The 17,498-nt window shown below is 32.7% G+C and overlaps 1 protein-coding gene across 11 annotated transcripts in view; it reads right to left on the reverse strand.

Annotated features, from left to right (window-relative positions):
- Positions 1-17,498, reverse strand: part of LOC127728530 (RNA-binding motif, single-stranded-interacting protein 1-like) — a 138,559-nt gene that overhangs the window by 71,563 nt on the left and 49,498 nt on the right. For 9 of the 11 annotated variants that reach the window (XM_052235957.1, XM_052235955.1, XM_052235954.1 and 6 more), the window contains exon 2: positions 819-839. In XM_052235957.1, coding sequence (XP_052091917.1) covers positions 819-839 — 21 coding nt within the window. Of the gene's footprint in view, positions 1-818; positions 840-8,676; positions 8,836-17,498 lie in introns of those variants that run through there. The other 2 variants (XM_052235962.1, XM_052235958.1) reach the window with 1 other exon arrangement.

The raw sequence follows: 17,498 nt of genomic DNA on the forward strand, positions 1-17,498 counted from the left end.
GTAGAATCAGTGTGTACAACAATGTTCACAGAACACATGCCACATACCCAACAGTAGAATTGGTGTGTACAAAAAGGTTCACATAACTCATGACACATACCCAACAGTAGAATCGGTGTGTACAACAATGCTCACAGAACGCATGACACATACCTAACAGTAGAATCTGTGTATACAACAATGTTCACAGAACCCATGGCACATACTCAACAGTAGAATCTGTGTGTACAACAATGCTCACAGAACACATGACACATACCCAACAGTAAAATCTGTGTGTACACCAATGTTCACAGAACACATGACACATATCCAACAGTAGAATTGGTGTGTACAACAATGCTCACAGAACCCATGACACATACCCAACAGTAGAATCTGTGTATACAACAATGCTCACAGAACCCATGACACATACCCAACTGGAAAATCTGTGTGTACAACAATGCTCACAGAACCTATGAGTTTACACATACCCAACAGCAGAATCTGTGTATACAACAATGTTCACAGAACCCATGGCACATACTCAACAGTAGAATCTGTGTGTACAACAATGTTCACAACAATGCTCACAGAACGCATGACACATACTCAACAGTAGAATCTGTGGGTACAACAATGCTCAGAGAAACTTACACACATGTCTAAACAGTAGAACTTGTTTTTATTCATAAATGCTCTGAGTTCCCACCTCACATAACAGCTAAGGACATATATATACATCAATGCTCACAGAGCCCATGAAACAAAGCCAAAGGTAGAATCAGTGTTTTGCTTGATATAATGTTGTGAGTATAAAACTGTATTGAACATACCTGATCTTCTTTACCAACAATCTACAATAAACAAATTTATATTTAATTCACAGGCTTACTAATTTGATTTTCTCTAATGGACGAAAGAAATGATGCTCCTTTTAACAGGCTAAATCTAAATACACCCTCATCTAAGTTTATTTCAATTTCACTTCAAAGGCACATGTGTCATAGCTATTTAACTTGTTAAGTAACAACACTTCACAAACAAGTACAGTAAAATGCTAGATAAAAATGAATGTACTGCATTCTAAAATGCTGGAATGGAGATAACACTTTTAATGAACTAGGTTATACCCTGGATTTATTTTTGTTGGTACTATTTTCCTGGACTAAGATCAAATTTAGCATTTTTAGGGGACATTGCATTGCGTTATTCACCAAAGTCTGCATACAAGCCTATAGGGAATTTGTACTAAGAACATTTAAATTTGTGGTTCACCAGTATCAATGAAAATTGGTAACTCGTGAACAATAATGAATCCACAGTACTAGATGTAATCTTGATGTAAAACATTTGAAAAAAAAATTGAAACCTAATACAATGTACAATTTTACAGTAGTAACTTTAGATTGGGGTTGATCAAACTGTAAATAAATAATTTGGATTCATCAGTATCTTTAAACTCCTTCTGTAGCCAACTTTATCAAACAAATTGGACAAAAGATAAATCATTCTAGTAATTCAATATTTTTCATCTCTGGTCATAAGAAACATGCATCCATAACAAAGAAAATTTTTATCAATATTTCTAAACAAATATTTCTCCAGATTCTGAAAAAGATAGAACAGCTCACATTAATTTAACTGTATCTGTCTACAGGGTAAAAATGAAGCATTATTGTCCTCAATAAGAAATTATCGACTGGAACCAAAGAAACATTTGTATCTGTCACAACGCAGGTCTCGATCTGATTAGAACTTTTGTTCCCATCAGAAACAATACATATGGGAATTAAATATATGTGGAAATTTGGACTTGAGCTTCTAATATTTTTCTATGGACTTTCATTATGAATGCATAAATTCAAGATTAACTGAATGCCGACACAAACTCCATTTTTTTTTTAGAAAAACACTGTTACAACTTGTGGCCACAAGACTGGACAAATGCAAATTACACCTATTTACACTTGCCATTTTACTGCTTGAATCAACAGTATCATTTTATATAGATATTAACCCTACAGTCTATTTGTATTTGCTCTTTAATATGTATTTAATAGCTTAAGGAGAGAAATGAGTTGGTTCACAGTTAATCTAATAGAAGATGAACTTTCTGATTGCAGGTCAAGATGTTTCCGACATTAAATCTATAATAAGGACATTTTCTTTTCCAAAAGCTGTCTACTTTTACTCTGTAAGACTGTTGACACCAGTATTATTCTTTACTGAAACCTATTCTGAAACAAATCATTCCCTTATTGGACAGAAGTGGAAAATAAAAGTTCCCAAAAAATGTAGAGTAAAGGTCGTACATCCCTTCATTACATAAAGATAAAAAGTTTGTTGGAAGCTAGATCATAGATAGTTTTTAAATTCGAATAAGTCTGTGCAAAGTAATCATTGATTCTTCTTAAATGAGAATAAGAACTACTTTCAACTAAAGAAAATACCTTGCTTTCAATTATAAGTTTGGAAATGTTCCCCAAATAGCTGATGTTGTTTTTTACTGATCTTTTTGCAGTCTGCAAGTGTTGTAACTATGACAATCATGAAAATATATTCAATGTAGATGATGGTAACCAAATTGATTGTCTAAGTTTAAGTCTTCTCCAATGAAGTTACATACATGAGGTAGTTATGTTATGTAAAGGATAATTACATGTATGTTAGAAACAGGAAGTAAAATAGCAGTGTACCTAAATATACAGCCATTTAAAACTAGAGGCTCTCAAGAGCCTGTGTCGCTCACCTGACTCTACTTTGGTTTTAGAAATCATGTAAAGATAGATAAAAATCATAACAGATACCCAAATAATGATTGAGGCCAAATTTTGATTAATATTGGTCCCGTTATTTAATAAAATATCCTGGTGGCCATCTTGAACAGTAAATCGGCAACAAAGTAGCAACACTTGGTCAGCACTTCATAAGGAACATTCATGCCATGTTTGGTTTCATTCCATTCAGTGGTACTCTAAAAGAAGACATTTGTATGTATTTCCCATAGGGTCCTATGTTAAACTAAGCCCCCCCCCCCCCCCCCCCTAGCGGCCATCTTGGATGATGGATCGACTGCAAAGTAACAACACTTGGTCAGCATCTCATAAGGAACATTCATGCCATGTTTGGTTCAATTCCATTCAGTGGTTCTCTAAAAGAAGACAATTGTATGTATTTCCCATAGGGTCCTATGTTAAACTAAGTCCCCCGCTGTCGGCCATCTTGGATGATGGATCGGCTGCAAAGTAACAACACTTGGTCAACATCTCATAAGGAACATTCATGCCATGTTTGGTTCCATTCCATTTATTGGTTCTCTAAAAGAAGACATTTTTATGTATTTCCCAAAGGGTCCTATGTAAAACTAAGTCCCCCGCTAGCGGCCATCTTGGATGATGGATCGGCTACAAAGTAACAACACTTGGTCAGCATCTCATAAGGAAGATTCATGCCATGTTTGGTTTCATTCCATTCAGTGGTTCACTAAAAGAAGACATTTGTATGTATTTCCCATAGGGTCCTATGTTCAACTAAGTCCCCCGCTGGCGGCCATCTTGGATGATGGATCGGCTACAAAGTAACAACACTTGGTCAGAACCTCATAAGGAACATTCATGCCATGTTTGGTTTCATTCCATTCAGTGGTTCTCTAAAAGAAGACATTTGTATGTATTTCCCATAGGGTCCTATGTTAAACTAAGTCCCCCGCTGGCGGCCATCTTGGATGATGGACCGACTGCAAAGTAACAACACTTGGTCAGCATCTCATACGGAACATTCATGCCATGTTTGGTTCCATTCCATTCAGTGGTTCTCTAAAAGAAGACATTTTTATGTATTTCCCATAGGGTCCTATGTTAAACTAAGTCCCCCGCTGGCGGCCATCTTGGATGATGGATCGGCTACAAAGTAACAACACTTGGTCAGCACCTCATAAGGCACATTCATGCCATGTTTGGTTTCATTCCATTCAGTGGTTCTCTAAAAGAAGACATTTTTATGTATTTCCCATAGGGTCCTATGTTAAACTAAGTCCCCCGCTGGCGGCCATCTTGGATGATGGATCGGCTACAAAGTAACAACACTTGGTCAGCACCTCATAAGGCACATTCATGCCATGTTTGGTTTCATTCCATTCAGTGGTTCTCTAAAAGAAGACATTTGTATGTATTTCCCATAGGGTCCTATGTTAAACTAAGTTCCCCGATGGCGGCCATCTTGGATGATGGATCGGCTACAAAGTAACAACACATGGTCAACACCTCATAAGGAACATTCATGCCATGTTTGGTTTTATTCCATTCAGTGGTTCTCTAAAAGAAGTCATTTGTATGCATTTCCAATAGGGTCCTATGTTAAACTAAGTCCCCCGCTGGCGGCCATCTTGGATGATGGATCGGCTACAAAGTAACAACACTTGGTGAGCACCTCATAAGGAACATTCATGCCATGTTTGGTTTTATTCCATTCAGTGGTTCTCTAAAAGAAGTCATTTGTATGCATTTCCCATAGGGTCCTATGTTAAACTAAGTCCCCCGCTGGCGGCCATCTTGGATGATGGATCGGCTACAAAGTAACAACACTTGGTCAGCACCTCATAAGGAACATTCATGCCATGTTTGGTTTCATTCCATTCAGTGGTTCTCTAGAAGAAGTTCAAAATGTAAAAAGTTAACGCCGACGACGGACGACGCCGGACGGACGCCAAGTGATGAGAAAAGCTCACTTGGCCCTTCGGGCCAGGTGAGCTAAAAATGAATAAGAATAGAATAGACCAAGAAAGTACAAGTATATGAGACTATAGAATTCACATCAGACACTCTTAAAAGTTATGAAAATTCACCATTAAAGTGAGACGCCTACATGTATATACCACTTTTACCATGCTCACGCATTCTTTACTACATAAATTAAACATAAATCATGTTTTAAGTTTAGATTATGATTCAAACTCTTAAAAATATCCTGCTGATCCAAAAATATAAAACTTTTATCAAGAAATAACACTGCATAATACTATTCATGCATGTCAATGAGGCCTCTGTTTGAAATTCTTGATGATTGGATTTCTTCATTTTTATCTGTGATAATAAAACTTTTGTTACAGTCTGAAGTCAAACATAAAACCGGCAACATATTTTCTGCCCATTTTGATAAGCTTTTCTCTATCCTGACAAATGCCAGGGTTATGTAAGAATTCCATGAAATATGTTATGGATAAAATATTTATCTGGTAATAAATACACAATGAAGTTATACATATATAATTTCCCTTTATGCAATCTATATCAAGTTTTCTTTGCACTGACTATACAAGCTCTTCATTAAGGCTTTTTGTTTTAACTTATATGGGAAAAATATAGCATAAAGCTCAAGCAAATAACAGGGATTTTCACTCATTATCAATTAACATTTTCATCATTTTAACCTGTTCATTCAACAGTCATGCACTTATGATAACAAAAATGTAAGCTTTGCTACAGATTTCTTATAATTTCTGTTGATAAATTTAGAAATCATAAAGAAACAATGGTTTCAACTACTTCAGGCAAAGTGGATTTGGCTATTTTTTCCAATATTTTCAGGGCCCTTTTGGTCATATAGCTCCTAAAGTATTCAAGTATTTGTGTATTTTTGGCTTTCAAATCTTTGCCTATGATTGCCTTTCTGAGGAAGCTAAATCCAGAATAAAGAGCTGCAACATAAGCAATATTACGCCGGTCACTTTTTCAAAGAAAAAAATTCCATAGCTACTCAATGTTATATCAGAAATTACAAAAAAAAACTAAAGGGAGCTTGATTCAATAGATATAAACCGATCACCAAAGTTTAATGAAAACTGCTCAAAGCATTTTTGAGTTATTGCTGAAAACTGGAAAATCCCCCTTTTTTATGAATAAAATCCCATAACTCGGAAACATAAAATCTAAAATTTATAAAAATCGAAAGGGAGCTTATGTCAATATATATGAACAATTCACCAAAGTTACATGAAAATTGATTACAACGTTTTTGAGTTATAGTCTGACATGTTGATGACAGACTGACGGACAGATGGGCAACGGTACACAATACGTCCTGTAAAAGGGCGTATAATAAAAAGCACTTCAAAACATTCAGCTGCTTTTCCTTTAGTGTCCTTCATAGACAGGTATCACTAAATAATTACACGATTGTTGATGGATGCATGTACTTATGAAGCTAACAAACTGTGAGTATAACATAAAATCTTAGTTAAGTTTAATTTGCTGCACCATATGTAAAATCAACATTCTGTCACCAAATCAAATGTTCCCTTTCAATTCAGAAAATGGCCAAAGAATTTCTCAAATTCGAGTGCATTTGTGACTTGCTAAAGAGACAGGCATGCATGGACCAGTACCGTGATCCCCCAACCATGAGCATACAAATAATAGATTACAGTAAATCAACACTTTCAAAATTTGATATATCAATACCTTTCTGAAAAGTTATAAAATCCTTGGATATAAATCCTAAGAAATAATCCAGTTTATAGCTTTATAGAAAATCACAATTTTACTATTATTTTATCATAGATTGATCAAATACCATAATTATCGTTTATAAACATTTCTAATCACTGTGCAAACAGACTTTATTGATATCAAGCATCTCTAGGGTAAGTACAAAGGGAAGATATTAAGATATTGACCCTTATTTATAATTTTAAGACATCATACCCAGTTTCACTATGTATACACATATAGACTCATATTAAGTCTTTGTTTTTTATGTGAAAAGCACCAGCATTTGCTACTAAGGATACTGTTAAAAGTACCAATGGATATCACTGTTAAATAAAAAACAGAATTACCAAAATAAGACATATTTTCTTAAAGCCTAAAACGTGAAAAACAATCACTGAATCATAATGTCCCTTACAACAAACATTAATAAAAAGTAAGCATTCATCTCAGACTATCTGTAGTCTACCAACATCAAAATTTAGCTGTTAAAGACAAATTGAACAATAAAAAAAACTGCATCTCAAAATTTTGGAATTCTACTAATACATGTATATATATAAACTGATTATTTATAAATTAAGTGCTCTGTATTCTGGTTAGATGAAGGCTTAGTTTACTGTGTAGATATATGATAATCTTACATTTTCTTCTTTTATCTTTCCATCAGTAATTGTTTCTTTAAACATCAACAAATAAGTTAGAATTTTATATGCAATAAAAATAAAGCGGTTTCAAAGAAGCTTCCCTCGTTTTTGTGCAGCCTCATTGTAATAAAATAAACTGACTCTGAACTGGTAACAATGTTGTCTGAATTCAGAGACCTGAAATTTCAATAATGGAATGTATCAACTTATAATGCACATAAGGCTGGTAATCACTCTCATTATTTATCAGTATGTATATAACTGGTTGATGGCTAAAAGGTTAACAATAGTCTTGGGATAGTAAAACATTGTGGTGTTACTGTAAGAAATTACTTTTTTAACAATGATATCACATTACAATGTAAACACCCCAATCAAAGAGTGGGACCATATTTCTAATACAGTGTACACAAATAGCTGCTAATTTGCCCAGTTTCAACCAAATTCTTTCACACCTTACTCTACAGGTGAGTAATTCTTCTCCACTTTTCCCCGATCTTTTTCACACAGTTTTTAAAGACCTGTTAATTGTATAGAGATAAGAACATAGATTTTATCTATTATTTAAATAAAGTGTCCCTGGTGCTTTGTGGCCTGTGGACAAAATCTGATCATATACTTTCTGTTGTCCAGATAGCCATATTATGTTCATTTATAAAAAAGACCATTCAGTAAATTGTGTAACTATTAAAGTAGGTCAGAAGTAGAAGGGTATACACAATAAGACAAAAGTTTAAATGACCCAAATCGTTGCATTTTTTTATGAAGACAGTTTAGCATCTTGAAAAAAGATATATAGCAATGTCTGACAACCACAGTATACAAATTTGGTCCAAGGTCCAGGTGACTGTCCTATCCAGTGATGTAAAAACATGATTATATAAGCTAATAAGAGCATCATCCAATAAATTTCTCCCTCAGACAATCACTAAATACATTTTACAAGTACTATAAACTTTCTGGTTGTTTATATTCATCAAGGTAACATCTAGTATGTACATATTTTTAATCACCTCTACCAGAAAAAGTCATTAAATGTGATAAACTGCACACATTAAAACAAGCCTGAACAACATTGAATCAGTTACCTAACTTTAATACACATACAATAACGTAAATAAAGAAACAGTTCTTTTTTAAACTTAAAAAACTAAATTTTAACTGATTTGTTTTCAATTTGATTTTACCAACAAGAGAAAACAAACTAAATTTAGCAAATAATCAAAAGACTTTGTAACAGGTGGCCTATCAAGGCCTTTGTTACACAAAGCTGAATGGATCAAGGTAAAATGAGGTCTTGATAAAAACTCATTACTAACTTCACTTAAGCATTCTCTTTGATAGGTGTAATTAAAACACTCAATTATTTGAATTTTTTAACAGATTGTGCAAGTAAAGGCCAGAACTATATGTTAAATATTTAATTTCATGTATGATGTGATCAATTAACCGTATCCTGAACACAGAAATACTGACTGATCTAATCCCAGCTTCCCCATTAGTTTTAGAACTTTAAAAATACACTTTTATCCCAAAATATAGATAATTTTTGAACTTACCATTGATTGATTTAATGAAGACAAAGGAACGAGTTGATATGGTGAGTCCAAGTATAACATATCCAACATTTGTTGTCAAAGTGATGCAGATGTATATAAATAAAGTTTGAGAGTTATCTTTCTATTAAAAGGACCCTCGTTTATCTCGGGCACGCTTGAGTAATCTATGGAATGTCTTATGTTTACCTGGTATACAGGTAAAAATCAGCTGACAGTTGGTTATAAATGGGATGACAACATGTTGAATGGTCATTATTGCTACAGTAGATTTTTTCTACCGATAAGATTCATTGCATTTATTTTAACGCAGGTGACAACTTTCCAACAAAAATCACATTTATTATCATCAGCATCAAGTTTCTGGAACATGTGACACACTTAAAACTTCATAAAGCACAATATTTTTATTTTCAGTTTTATTTTTATGCATTTCATTACTTTTTATTCAAAAAACCATCATGCATCTAAAGATAAACAGACACAAAATGTAAAACTAGAGTGACATATTTCTCTGTTCAGGTACAGTTCTGTTACTGTCAAAATTTAAATGTCAAAACTTTTTGATAATAAAGTTCATAAAAAATTTGTAAGGGTTCCACGGAAACCCAGTGTCTCACCTACTTTTGCTGTTGTCTATGTTTTCAGTGTGATAGGGGAATGCACATAATAGATAAGTTAATGCAATAGTTTATGAATCTAATAAATGTTTTAAAAACTTTAACTGCAGACTGTATGTAATGTTTACTGGAAGAAAAACTAAGTCCATTTATAAGTAATATACGGAAAAACAGGAAATATATTTTTACAAAATTTTCTTCTAGATACTAACTTTTGATCATAAACAAGCTTCTGTCCAAGTTTGGTACAAATCCAGGATAGTTTAAGAAAGTTATTAAAATTTTTAAAACTTTGACCTCAGAATGAATGTAATGTTAACTGGCAGAAAAATTAAGTCCATATATAAGTAAAATATGGATAATCAGGATTTGTTTTTACAAAATTTACTTCTGGATACTATCATATGATCATAAACAAGCTTCTGTCCAAGTTTGATACAAATCCAGGATAGTTTAAGAAAGTTATTAAAATTCGCAGGCTCGACAAAAATCATGTTTCCAGAAAAAGAAATTGTTCAGTTATACACTTTCTTTGTCACAGAGTCCCTACACATGTGATAAAAGGGGTATGGCTAATTTATCCTGTTTTTTTTCTCATTCACAGTCAAAGTAAGAAAGCTCTAAAACTGACACTGAACAAATCTAAATAATAAATCTTAAGGATTATTCAACAATTTTACATGTACTCATTAATTCAAACTGACAAACATTTTGAACCAAAATCACATATTTAACTTCCATGAATTAATGTGTATCTCGAAGATAAGACATACAATGAATAGTTTTGTATTTTATTTGGTTTATTTCCATTATAATTTTGGATAAAAATTCAATTTGCCAAATATAAATCCATCAAAATTCCAGATGAAACATAATAAGTTTACTGATTGATTGTTTCTTATTAATTTCCAGTGGAAAATAATTCATGCATCTACAGGATGATTCATAATTTAAATATTTGAAGACATGACAGACTGCAAGTCACCAATATAAGTCACAGACTGCAACAAATTTAAGCCTAGTCACATACAGAAGTCACAGACTGCAACATATCTAATCCTAGTCACCTACAAAAGCCACAGACTGCAACATGTTGTAGTCACCTACAGAAGTCACAGACTGCAACATATTTAAGCCTAGTCACCCACAGAAGCCACAGAATGCGACATATTTAAACCTAGTCACCTAGAGAAGTCACAGACTGCGACATATTTAAACCTAGTCACCTAGAGAAGTCACAGACTGCAACATATTTAAACCTAGTCACCTACAGAAGCCACAAACTGCAACATATTTCAACCTAGTCACCTAAAAAAGCCACAGACTGCAACATATGTAAGTACAGAAGCCACAGACTGCAACATATTGAAACCTAGTCACATACAGAAGTCACAGACTGCAACATATTTAAACCTAGTCACCTACAGAAGCCACAAACTGCAACATATTTCAACCTAGTCACCTAAAAAAGCAACAGACTGCAATATATGTAAGCCTAATGTCAAGTACAGAAGCCACAGACTGCAACATGTTTACACCTAATCAACTACATAAGCCACAGACTGCAACATATTAAAGCCTAGTCAACTACAGAAGCCTCAGACTGCAACATGTTTATGCCTAGTCCCCTACATAAGCCACAGAATGCAACATATTTAAGCCTAGTCAACTACAGAAGCCACAGACTGCAACATATTTAAGCCTAGTCAACTACATAAGCCAAACTGCAACTTATTTAAGCCTAGTCAACTACATAAGCCACAGACTGCAATATTTTTAAGCCTAGTCAACTACATAAGCCAAACTGCAACTTATTTAAGCCTAGTCAACTACATAAGCCACAGACTGCAACATATTTAAGCATAGTCAACTACAGAAGCCACCGACTGCAACATATCTAAGCCTAGTCATTTATAAAAGCCTAAGACTGCAACATATTTGAGCCAAGTCACCTACAAAAGCTGCAGACTGCAACATATTCACCTACAGAAGCCACAAACTGCAATATATTTCAGACTAGACACATACAAAAGCCACAGAAGGCAACATATTTAAGCCTAGTCACCTACAAAAGCTACAGACTGCAACTTATTTCAACCAGCATTTCTAAAGTAAAATTCACACAATGTAGAATATTCAAGCCAGCATTCATAATGTAGAAGTGACAGGGTGCACAGTATTAAAGCCTACCTTTAAAAACATATTCAGATATAAACACACAAGGCCTTGAAATGAAATCATTTTTTATAAATATTAAATTATGTCCTATTCTCTGCTCTTTCAAATCTTGGGTGCAGACAATCATCCTAATTTTATTTTAAAAGTGAGGGTATGCTTTATCTTTAGCTCATGATATTCTTAAGCATATTTATATCTCAAAACACTTTTGTGTAAAGTTCAGTGTTTTACGTAATGTTCAACACTGTTATATGTTGTAAGTTTTTAAAATAAACCCATTGACACAGATTTAAAACTATGTCAAATACATCAAATGTTTTTACAAACAAAGGACACCAAAATCATTTAGTGATTTATGAAAAGCAACAGGCAATTGTAAAATAGACAATTCAGTGCAACATAGTCAAAATATATATAAACATGTCATCAACAAAAAGTCCTTTAAAATTAAATACTCATGCTTTCAAGAATAATCCAATATTACCATAGACAATAAATCAGTATTTATCTAGACAACATAAGGTACTAGTAATAAGATGGATTTCAAAAACTTGTAAGGGAGCTATCATTTGATTTTTATGGGGGGGCTAGGATGAAAAATTTTGTCCTGCTTTTTTTTTAGTCGTAATCTCTGTCCTGCCTTTTTATTTTTCACTCTATTCAGTCCAGACTTTTTTTTACATAAATTGTCATCCTGTCTTTTTTTTTTGCCAAGTTGCTTATCCTACCTTTTTTTTACTCAGAACTCCTGTCCTGCCTATTTTTTCCAAATTTCATCCTAGGCTCCCCCCCCCCCCCCCCCCCCCCCCCCCCCCCCCCATAAAAATCTAATGGTAGCTCTCTAATCATTACTATAATGTTTGCTTAAATAACGTGACTCAAAAACAAATTTTTAAATCTAAAAACTTTATTGTTCTGAAAACATAAGCTGTAGATTTTCAAAGACACTATGTTTGACTTTGACCTACAGATCAAAAACAGTGTCCTGTTCAGTCTTCACAATGGACATTTTCAAACCAAGTTTGGTAATGATGGGATGTATCAAAAAGCCAAAATTATCAATCTTTCACATTGCAGCTCTGACACCTTGACCTTTGACCTAGTAAATTCAAGTCAAACCATGTTTAATTATCCATATAAATTTGGAAATATATCTTATTTGTGGATCAATTTTTTTTTTGCACCTTCCATAATGCAATAGTGCTTTCACCTCGAGGTTCATATATACTTTATTATTACACAGGATTAAAATTAATAATAATGTATAATGAAAATCTAACAGAGGGCTTGTAGAAAGTAAAAATTTGTAAGGGTTCCGCGGAACCCAGTGTCTCGCCTACTTTTGCTGTTAATCGCAGGCTCAACAAAAATGAGGAAAAAAATCAATAAAAATATTCCTTTAGATACTATCTTTTGATTGTAAGAAGCTTCTGTCAAAATTTGGTATAAATCCAGGATAGTTTATGAATCTAATCAATGTTTTAAAAACTTTAACTGCAGACTGTATTTAATGTTAACTGGAAGAAAAAAAAAGAAGTCCATTTATAAGTAAAATACGGATAAACAGGTACAAAATTTTAACAAAATTTCCTTCTAGATACTAGCTTTTGATCATAAACAAGCTTCTGTCCAAGTTTGGTACAAATCCAGGATAGTTTAAGAAAGTTATTAAAATTTTAAAAACTTTAACCACAGAGTGAATGTATTGTTTCCTGGCAGAAAAACTAAGTCCATTTATAAGTAAAATACGGAAAAAATGAAAAAAAAAATTTTTAACAAATTTACTACTGGATACTATCTTATGATCATAAACAAGCTTCTGTCCAAGTTTGGTACAAATCCAGGATAGTTTAAGAAAGTTATCAAAATTTTAAAAACTTTAACCACAGAGTGAATGTAATGTTTCCTGGCAGAAAAACTAAGTCCATTTACAAGTAAAATGCGGAAAAACAGGAATTTTATTTTTACAAAATTTACTTCTGGATACTATCTTATGATCATAAACAAGCTTCTGTCCAAGTTTGGTAGAAATCCAGGATAGTTTAAGAAAGTTATTAAAATTTCAAAAACTTTAACCACAGAGTGAATATTTGTGGACGCCGCCTACGACAACGACGGAATGTAGGATTGCTATGTCTCGCTTTTTCGACTAAAGTCGAAGGCTCGACAAAAATGTGCAAAAAACAATATGTAACTGAACTGATGGCATACATGTGGCCTAGAGGGGAGATCATTACTCTAGTTACACCTATATTTTAACCAATCAACACAGGTTTGCTTAAAACCATTCCAAGGACATGCACAATTGTGTATGTAGGTTCTCATCCCCTATAAAATTTATTTCAAAATATAAAACAGGTTTACGTGGTTCAACTCTAATATATGTTCTTCTATCATAGGACACTTTGTTGGACAGGAAGGACCATTACTAACAGTAAAATTTAATATTCTAATCAAAAGATTTTTCAGACAATTTAAGATGACTTCTTGACAAAAATATTATCCTTTCATAAAACTCTCATCAAACTCAGTTGTTCGTCCCTGAAAACTTGGATTTATGTTATTACAACTGTTCTTTTTTCAAGCAAGTTAAAGGAGAATGAGGGATATTTGATGCTACAAGTAAGAGCACAATTCTTAATAAATAAATTCACCATAAAACTTTAGGTCTATAATATGTTTCCTCTTTTTAATTGTAACATTATCTGTACAGTATGTATTGTCAAATGTGGCAAAATAATGTACAGAACACCTGCCACATATAAGCCACAGGGCAGAAACTAACATATAAACAAACAATTAATTCATTCAAATAATTAATAGTTTGTCAGTATTCAAAATAAATTTTCATTTCACACAAAAACTGGAGGGCAAAGGAATCTATACCTATGCCAAATGCAAAACTTTATCATATGCAAAAAGTAAAATCACAAAAATACTGAACTCCGAGGAAAATTCAAAAAGGAAAGTCCCCAATCAAATGGCAAAATCAAAAAAACAAACACATCAAACGAATGGATAACAACTGTCATATTCCTGACTTGGTACAGGCATTTTCTTATGTAGAAAATGGTGCATTGAACCTGGTTTTATAGCTAGCTAAACCTCTCACTTGTATGACAGTCGCATCAAATTCCATTATATTGACAACGATGCGTGAACAAAACAAACAGACACAATAGGTAAAAATGTCAAAAATAGGGGTACAGCAGTCAACATTGTGTTATCATCTTAATCACTATAAAAACAAACAAATGTAACGAAGAAGCACAAAAAGGCATACATCAAATTTAAAATCCTCATTTTGCTTATATTATATGATTTTATTTATCTATGTAAAATCCACCCATAAAGGATGGAAGGTTTTAAGTACTGGCGTAAAATCGCGTGTTTGAAATTCGCACAGGTAGACATAAAATAATTTTGTCGTTCAAAGTATGAGGGTTACATAAATACAGAGTCACGTAAAATGGATATAACAAAAAACAGACTTAACAGTAAACGTTATATTAATAAATAAAATAAAATAATTGTGTGGTACAAAGTATGACGATATACATAAGTACAGAGTCGTGTCAAATGTATATCACAAAAAACAGACTCAACAGTAAAAGTGATATTAATAAATAAAATAATTTTGTCGTTCAAAGTATGACGGGATGCAACATATTCCTGAAAAAAGATCATAGCAGAATGAACATTTGGTATGAACTGCCTTAATCCCAAAAATGACAAATATTGTTATTGGCAACACTACATTCAGTAATGGATATGAATAATGTAAGATGTTTGATATATATCGATGAGACAGTAAACCAATGTCACAAAAACAACACATCTAGGACGGGCTGAAGAATCTTTTTTGGTACGTTGGGATTAGGCCTTTATTTTTGCTGGAATTCGGTATAGGGCCTTAATTTTTTCATGGAAATTCAGGACTTAACTTTTTTTTTGGGACTCAGGAATTAATGATTAATTTTTCTGGATCTGGGAAAGAATATTTTTTTATTTTTTTAAGAATTGGGATGACACTTCCTCCTACCTCATCTTTAGAAGACCTTAAAAAATTATCTAAAATAATTAATGACTCAATGAACTGATGATGAACAATGAAATATCAATAGCTTAACACTAGCCCTTTGAGCCTGGAGAGTTAAAAAACTAAAATGGTGCTATGAAAAACTTCTTTTGATGAGTAGTGGCTAAATTCACAGTAAGTAAAAATTGCAGGCCAACTTCAAATTTCTCTGTAAAATACAAGTATATCAATTTTCTCTTAGAACTGAAATTTCATTAATTTTGCAAGTATGAACCATCTTGATATATAAGATATATGCATCCACGTTAAATCTACTTAAAAAAGGTCAATGTATTTTTTATTTCAGACCAAACAATAATTTAGTTTTGTTGAATAACCTGCAGAAAGAAGCAACAACTACTTCTTTCTCATTTAAGTGCAAATTCATATATCGTCAGGAATGAAGAATAGTTTGAATTTAAAGTCTCCAATTAACATTTTGTCAAATTTCATTTTTGTAATTTTCTTTTGGTCACATAAAACAAACATAATCATTAACTGATTTCTTGAATTGGAAGTATATGCTGGACCATAGCCTATTTTCAAGACATAAAAATCTGATTCATCAAAAAGTTTTAGAATAAGAAACTTGGTTAAGCATGAATAATAAATCCAATGACATTGATTTCTGAATCGCTGTCAAGTGCAAATCAATAAAAACTAATGCTCCCCTTATTAAAACTAAAGTAAAACATCAATTCTACTAAGCCTACTTAAGGATCTATAAACTGCTGGTCAATGAAATTCTTCATCAGCAGAAACTGTATTAACTCAAACTGGTCAAAAAGGGTCTTCATCAACTGTCTATGTATAAATGAGGGTCAATTACCAGCCATCAAACTAGGGGTCAACATTAAAGGCTATATATTAAATTAGGGGTCAATATTACCAGCCAACATTACATCCTTCAACAAATACTATTATACAAGTGTTTAATTGAAATGTTCATTAACAGTTACTATAATACAAGTGTTTAATTGAAATGTTCATTAACAGTTACTATAATACAAGTGTTTAATTGAAATGTTCATTAACAGTTACTATAATACAAGTGTTTAATTGAAATCTTCATTAACAGTTACTATCATCTGTTAGTAAACCTCTTTATTAGAAACACATCTCTCCCTTTTCAACAAATTAGACAAATAATTACCAAATAATTACCAACTGACAAACTAACCATAAGTCAAATAATGAGTGATTGAAAAAAACATCCATCCACTATGGAAACTCATGATTTCACCATTTGCCTCTAGATATGCTATGAAGAGGTTGGTAGCTAGTGACATAAAGACTTTATACTGTAAAATAATTGGTATTCCTATTGGGTCTAAATGTGCCCATCTTGTATCATTTTGTAAAACCTTTTTGACTGACCAATACAGTATACAGCAATAAGTAAACTCTGATTGAGAATAATATGCAGGGCTTTTTATAAAGAATATAAAGAAATAGTCCATAGAAAATTAGCTTAAATTATAACAAAATGAGGCCCCTCATGGGGGTGTCCAAGTAATAAAATAATCACAAATTTTTTGCCAATATAATCACATAATCATTAATTGTTTTTTTTTTTTAAAGATAATCAAATAATCAAAAATACAGTCCTACATTATCAAATAATCAAATAATCATGAAATATTTGGTCTGGTAATCAAATAATCACTATAAAAATGGCCAAGTAATCACATAATTAAAAACCCCATTAGGAGGCTCCAAAATTGAGGATAGGTATCTTTGAGCCCTTCATAAGATTTTTGTGTCCAAGAAGGATTACAAAAAAAGGTTCAAATCATTTATAAGTCAACATTCCAACTGAACATCTTTGTTTTTAAAATCCAGTAATTGATCAATAAGACCAAAATTTATTGCATGAAAACCATGATGTCTATTGTTGGATAACAATCCATTATACATGTACCACTAAAAAATGTTGCAATTACCAAATT

Source organism: Mytilus californianus, unplaced genomic scaffold (genome assembly GCF_021869535.1).
Source record: "Mytilus californianus isolate M0D057914Y unplaced genomic scaffold, xbMytCali1.0.p SCAF_2, whole genome shotgun sequence".
NCBI lineage: Eukaryota > Metazoa > Mollusca > Bivalvia > Mytilida > Mytilidae > Mytilus > Mytilus californianus.